This window comes from Numida meleagris, chromosome 25 (genome assembly GCF_002078875.1).
Source record: "Numida meleagris isolate 19003 breed g44 Domestic line chromosome 25, NumMel1.0, whole genome shotgun sequence".
Taxonomy (NCBI): domain Eukaryota; kingdom Metazoa; phylum Chordata; class Aves; order Galliformes; family Numididae; genus Numida; species Numida meleagris.
The window spans coordinates 5367947-5374545 of record NC_034433.1 but is presented as its reverse complement, the minus strand read 5'-3'; the positions used below and the strand labels follow the sequence as shown (position 1 = coordinate 5374545).

The 6599-nt window shown below is 55.7% G+C and overlaps 1 protein-coding gene across 1 annotated transcript; it reads right to left on the bottom strand.

Annotated features, from left to right (window-relative positions):
• On the bottom strand, positions 1772-4846 carry OPTC (opticin; the record flags this gene model as incomplete). Its single annotated transcript, XM_021377556.1, has 6 exons — positions 1772-2154; positions 2255-2350; positions 2496-2698; positions 2791-2949; positions 3836-3980; positions 4406-4846. Coding segments are annotated over 6 exons (1215 nt in total), but the record flags the coding sequence as incomplete, so codon positions are not given.

Sequence of the window (6599 nt, the reverse complement as noted above, 5' to 3'; positions counted from 1 at the left end):
TGGGGAGAGCTCGGGCACCTGGTCCACACTGAGGACATAAGGTACTTCAGAGAGGTGGGAAAGGGCCATAGACCAGCAGCAGCAGGAGGTGCCAGACATCCCAGGGGGCTGGCAGGTGCTGCAAGATGCTCCACAGGCAGGTGCTTATTTCTTCTCTCTCCTCAGAAGCAGCAAGGATACAAGAGCACAGGTGCTAACTGCACCAGCAGAGTAACGGGGCTCAGCTCCCCAGCAGACCTCTCCTGGTACTCTGGTGGAGAGGAAGACGGAGGGCTGCTGCCCCTTCCTCCTATAGACTTGAGGGGACCTGAGTGCCACACAAGAGGAACCTCAGCTCTCCCCAGCAGAACTCCCTGTGTCACCCCACTGCTGGCATTAAAGCTTGGCATCTGAAAAGCCCTCAGAGAAATCCCCACCTGCCTCACCCTCTGCCACTTGAAGCAAATCCTTCTCTCTCCTGCAGCTGCTTTTATCACCTCCTCTGCACACCTGGGCACAGCTCTTTGCTGAGCTCTTCTCCAGCTACATGGGCATGCCTGTGAATCTCTCCAAAGTGCTAAAACAACCCCAAAAGGGATACAGACAGCAGAGATTCAGCTTCCAGTCGGGAGTTAAGTTCAGGCGTTTCCAAATACTCTGCCTTGCCATCTAGTGGGATGAACGTGAAGGAACGGAGCTTGCGGTTGGGGAAAGTTGGATGACTCCATTCCCCCTGGAGCCCAGCCTGGCTGCTGGCAGTCCCTTGTCCCCTAGAGGCAGATGGGGTCACGGTGGCAAAGGGACAGTGAAAAAGCATCAGACGGATGGATGGTGGAGGAGGAGATGGACAGACAGAGGACAGAGAGATACGGCTGTTTCAAGGATGACATGATAAGAGGGCTAATAAGTCCTGGCATTTAGAGCCTGGAAGGAAAGGTTGGAGCAGAACCAAATTCCTTTCACCATTTACCAAGGGTCTTGGCTTTCGGATGGACATAGCCTGTGTCTGAGCAGCCCCTCTTTGGGCTTTGCATGGAAAAGTGCACACAGCCAAACCCCGTGTGCTGCCGTGCCGTGCCAGCAAGGCAGGCTGGAGGCACCAGTGCCCAGTGGTGCTCACAGTGTGCCCATATATGAGAAGCTGAATCTTTTCTCAAGCTGCCTTAGTTTGTCTCCCCAGCCTGGAGGATGTGGGCTGAGCTCAGTGGTTTCAGTTTAGGATTTTGGATTCTCTAGGGATGCGTCATCTCTCTCATGGTATGCATGTTTATTACATATGTTTAAAAATATAGAGGATGAATACATTACTTTTAAAATATCTCACCACTGGGCAGCACTTTTCAGGTTTGAAAGGCTGGGTTGACGTGAGATATTTTAACTACCTCCAAGGACTCTTTGCTGCTGGATGAGGGGACATTTGGCTTCAGACTTTGCCTCTTCGAAGCAGCACAGGGAGCTGCTGCACGCACCCTCCAGGCACATCTCATGTTGGCTCTGCATCCCAGCCAAGGTCAGGTCCTCAATGGACCCAGGCGTAGTTGAGGGACAGCCCCGATGTACAGGTCAAAGCATCACCTCCCCGCAGCAATGCAGCTCCTGGCCTGGAAACCTCTAAAGCAGACACACAGGGGTCTTCCCAAGGTCCTCAGTGGGGAGGAAACTAAGGGAGAAGTGGGACACAGGGCAGTCCCCATCCTTGCATCCAGCCCTGGTCACAAAGAAGCTGCTGGGCTGGGTGAGAATTTTCTATTGTTCTCACTGTTCAGAAAAAAAAAAAAAAAGACACTGAATGCATTTTTTAAGTGTTTGTTTTATTACAGTTGCCCACACTCAGCTCTGTTTCCCCCAGAACTGAGTTCACCTATGTGCAGAGGCTCATCTCGCACTAAGGTTGAACACATCTGCCTTAATCCCATGTTTTCCGTGCAACAGTGGGAAATGAGGAGGTGTGGGTGGAGTGTAGTGGGCCTGGGGATGCTCCCCATCAGAGGCTGATGATGGGGCTCAGAGGAAGCGTCCTGTGGGCAGGCGGGGCAGGCAAAAGTAGGCATTGGGGAAGAGGCTGAGGTTGATGGGGTTGCCATCGAGGCGGATGTCCTCCAGCGCCCTGCGGATGTGGCTCTGGTCTTGGCTGTTGCAGAACGTGTCCTCATGCATGGTCTGGATGTTGTTGTTCTGGAAGGGTAGAAAAAGGAAAAAATGGGATTGGGAAGTGCAGGGGAGCTGCAGGAGCCTCTGCAGATGGGGATTTGCTGTGAAAAAGGAGATGTCTCACCTGGAGGTGCAGGGAGCGCAGGCTCTCTGGCAGGGGTGCGGGGATGTAGTCCAGCTGGTTATCGGACAGATGGAGAAACTGCAGCTGTGTGAGGTCCTGCAGGAAGAGATGAGTGGTGAAGCTCCTTGCTCCCTGCCCCTGGCACCAGCCCCATCACCCCTGGCCATGGGGCTAAAACCAGCCCAGTGGGTCTGTGAGTGCACAGCATGGCTCGGTGCACACCGCCAGCCCCAGCACCCACTTGGAAAGCTTCGGGCCGGAGACCAGCACTGGGGATCCTATTGAGACGAGCATCCAGCCTGACGATGCTGTGGGGCAGCTCAGGAAGAGCCGTCAACCTGTTCTCAGGCAGGATGAGCTCCTGCAGGCTGGGGAGGAGACGGAAAGCATCCACATCTGCCCAGGAGATGGAATTGCTTGTCAGGTCTATTCGCTTCAGCTTCTCTGGTGGGAGAGTAGGGAGGGGGTGTGCAGGTCACATGTCACCATCTGTCCCTGCAAAGCTGCCCCAGGGCCTTTGCGTTGCCCCAACATACTCAGCCCCATGAAATCACTGGCCCGGATGGCACTGATGCGGTTGAAGCGAGCGTAGAGGTAGGTGGTGTCAGGTGGCAGTGGAGGAATGTGCTCCAGGTCGGTGTCATCACAGTAGACAGAGGTTCTGATGCAGAAGCAGCGTGAGCAGCTGGGGAGGCCTGGGGGCAGAGAGGCAGCTCTGGGCACGCCATGTCTCAACATGGCATAGCACAGCATGTCATGGCACAGCATGGATCGACATTGCCTAGCATGGCACAGCATGGCTGCACCATCCCTCCTGAGCACCCCAACCAACAGAAGAAGGGCCAGGAAGTGCCAGGCAGAAGTGTTGCTAATAAATGAATCTGCTCAGGACCAGGTAGCTCCTATGGGAGAGGGGTAGATGCAAGGTTCACGAACACAGCAGAGTTGCACATAAGGCCCATTTGGACTCCTTTTCTTTTTCTCACAGAAGGAAATGTGACAAAAGAAAGCAAAAGAAAATAGTTCTGTATTGAGCAAAACACTTGACTCCACCACATAGGGGTCCCAGCAAGCTGGGCAGGGGCAGCGGGAGGGGGCAATGCTGGGTGCCCCCTGTGCACACTTCCTCTCCTCTCCCCCAGGGCTGCCAGGCTCTACATTCATTAATGGGAGAGTTCAAAGCAGAAAGGCAACAATTTCCCTCTGCCTCCTCCTTAATTTGTCCCAGTCCGGAATGACAGAAAATGAATAAAGATATTTATCCCTCACTACAGGATTTTAATTGTTGCTAATCTAATTGCTACTCTGTCCAACTCTCGCAATGCCTCTGCTCATTAAGACGTTTCTGGTGTTTGCTGGAGCTCATTTCTCAGAAATGTCTCGCTGCAGCACTCCTGCCTGCTGTGTGATAAGGCAAACCCCAGCACCCCTCCTCTCCTTGCTGCATGGGCAGAGCAAATAACTGCTGCTGTCTGCTGTTGGAAAAGAGTTTGCTCCCTTTCCTGCAGATCACCATCTGTGCCCACCCTGGGAGGCATGGCTGCATTGGATGGAAATGAAACATTGTCGGTCTGTGCTCACCCTGCACGGTCCCAGGTCCCAGTGGTGCTGGGCGGATGGGGCTGGTGGTGACTGGAGCCTGCAGCTTTGGTGTTGGATCTGCAGTGCCTAGCTCTGGCAGAGCCCCATGGACCTTGGGGCGCGGAGCCAGGGTCCCAACCTCGATCTGCAAAACAGAGGGGGCATGAGGGCTGAACAAGTCCTGCCACTCCCCTCTGGGGCACTGGACAGCTCTAATCAGAAAGCCAGCTGCTCCTTCAGTGGCTTTCCTGACTCTTCAGGATCTCCTCTCTACTACCCAGAGGGATGCAGATGCCTCATCCTTGCCTTCCCCGGTTCATCCTGCAGCAACACTCAGGCCAGGCAGGACACAAGGAAGCAGGAGAAGGTTGGGGTTGGGTAAAGCCTTCCCAACAACAAAAGAAGTGGAAGAGCCACCAGGACTCATAGGTTTGTGCAAGGGGCCAAGTGTGTTCTCCAGCCACAGCCCATGAGAACCAGCTGCGGTCCATAGCTCAGAGCAGCCCCTGCTTCCTTCCCCAGGCTGCACCAGAGTGAGCCCTGCCCTGTGAGCCCTCCTGTCCCCCTCACCTTCTGAGTCAGGTCACCATAGTCATAGAGCTCCTCATAGTTGTTCAGGTCCATGACGTCCCCATAGCTGTCCAGAGTCATGTCGTAGTTGTCCAGTTCCAGGTTTCCATAGAGTACAAGATCAGGTTTTGGCTTCTCCACCTTCTTCCTCTCCTTCTTGGCTGGGACAGCCAGGGTTGCCCCCAAGCACAGGCTGACAATGCCCACCCAGGCCAGAGTCTGCATTCTGTGCCCTAAAGCTAGCTTCCCTATAATAGCTGCAAAGCGGTGAAAGCAAAGAGAAGGGCAGGAAGGCAGGATGAGCACGCTGGCCCTGCTCTGCAGCGGTGCCGGGGACTGCAGCCTCCGTGGGGGATGATCCTTTCTTTTCTTTTCAGCCCATTTCACGCCTGGCTGCACGGCCGCACAGGAGGGGCCCCGAGCAGCCGGGCTGCCCTCACTTTCCCAGCCCCGAGGAGGCGGTCAGGGGCTCAGGGCACCCCATGCTGTAGCACCACCCACTCCCAGCAAAACAAGCAGAGCAGTTTGGCATCCAGCAGCATCCCCACATAACTCTCTCATACAAATAACCCCATGCACTTCAGTCTGAGAATGCTGTCCCTAATTTCTACTTTTCCTGCAGATCAAGCCATTACAAGAGAAACAAAATCCTTTGTGTTCCCAGACCCACAGCTCATCCTAGCCCCACATGGGAGCCACTGGGCTCAGTGCTGAAGAAGCAGAAAGAAGGCAGCATGCACATACTCCTTTTCTCCTCCTTGGTACAGAGCTCTGCTCTCATGGGTTGTTGCCGGCCTGGAAAGGGCTGCTGGGTTTTTAATGCCTGGAGAGGATGGATGGAGGGGCTCCATCCAACCCAGATCCTAACAAGACAGGGAGAGATTTCTACTTGTGGCTGTTTCATGGATGCAGGAGTGGCAGAGCACCAGATGCAGCCCCCGCTGCTGATTGGGGTTTCTACCAGGTGGGACCCCCAGGGTGCAGTGAGCACCCCAGCCCTGGGAAGGGTGCATGGGGACTCCTGCTCTCCAGCCTTTGGGGGTCCCCGCTCAGCACATGCCCAGCAGCAACCAGACATCTTGTGACATTCAGCTCATCTTCCCCCCTCGCTCTTCCCCTCTGCTCAGTCCCTCTGTGCAGTGCTGCTTTGGAAACTTGGAGCAGTTTGGGGAGTGGGAGTGGGTGCACTCTTGGGGGGCAGCACCACTCTCATCACCAGAGAGGGGTTGTCCCCCCTCTCCCCTTCCACACACCCATGCGTGCTGGGGAGCTGCTGGCTCCCTGCCTCCTGCAGCTCGTGGCCCTGCTGCATCCTCTGGGTGCTGGGGATGTGTCCTATAGGGCTGGGACACCCCAGGACGGGCTGGGTATGCACACCAGCCCCATTGGCTCCTGTCAGTACCGGGCAGCACAGTGCACACGCACCCACCCAGCACTGCGAAAACATTCTCTCTTGCATGCAGATTGCAGCCCACACGCTCACCCACCCAAGACGTCATGCCCATCTGCCACTGCTTAATGGCAGGCAGGGACACCCTCGCAGCAGGGACTGTCCTTGTCCACACACCCACAGCCCCAGCACACGCTGGTGGTGTGGCTGAGCTGTCCCGCACACGTTCCATGTCCCACGCACGTCCCTTCCTTGCCAGCGTAGCCCCGGCCCCCTCGGCACGCAGTGGAGCAAAGGGCGGCCGCTAATCCCCATTAAGCCCCTCATTAGGCGGCTCAGCAGCCACGGTGATGAAGGCGATGTGGCAGCTCGGGGGCACCACGGCTCAGCCCCCCCCGTTTCTGTGGTGCTGGGTTCCTCGTCTGGAGAGGCACCCGCCCCGAAGCACAGGATTCATGTGCCCATCACAAAGCACAGATTTTATTCTACAGCAGAAAAACGGAAGGAGAACTTGCTGCCTGCTCTGCACAGCACACACACTCACACCTGTGTATGCTCCACGCCAGAGCCCATGCGTTCCCATCCGCACCCACACCCGCCCTCCCTCTCTGCTCATGATTCACGTGGGGACAGCAGCAGTGAAAGGAGATTTTGAAGCTGCAGTGATGGGCAGAAGGATAAATTGCTGCCCACACCTGTTCTGATCATGTGAAAACACGCATGCAACTTGCACAACCACAGTGCTGGGGGTCTAGGCTTATTGCAGTGGGTAGGAGATGCTTTCCCCACATGTCCCAAAGTTCA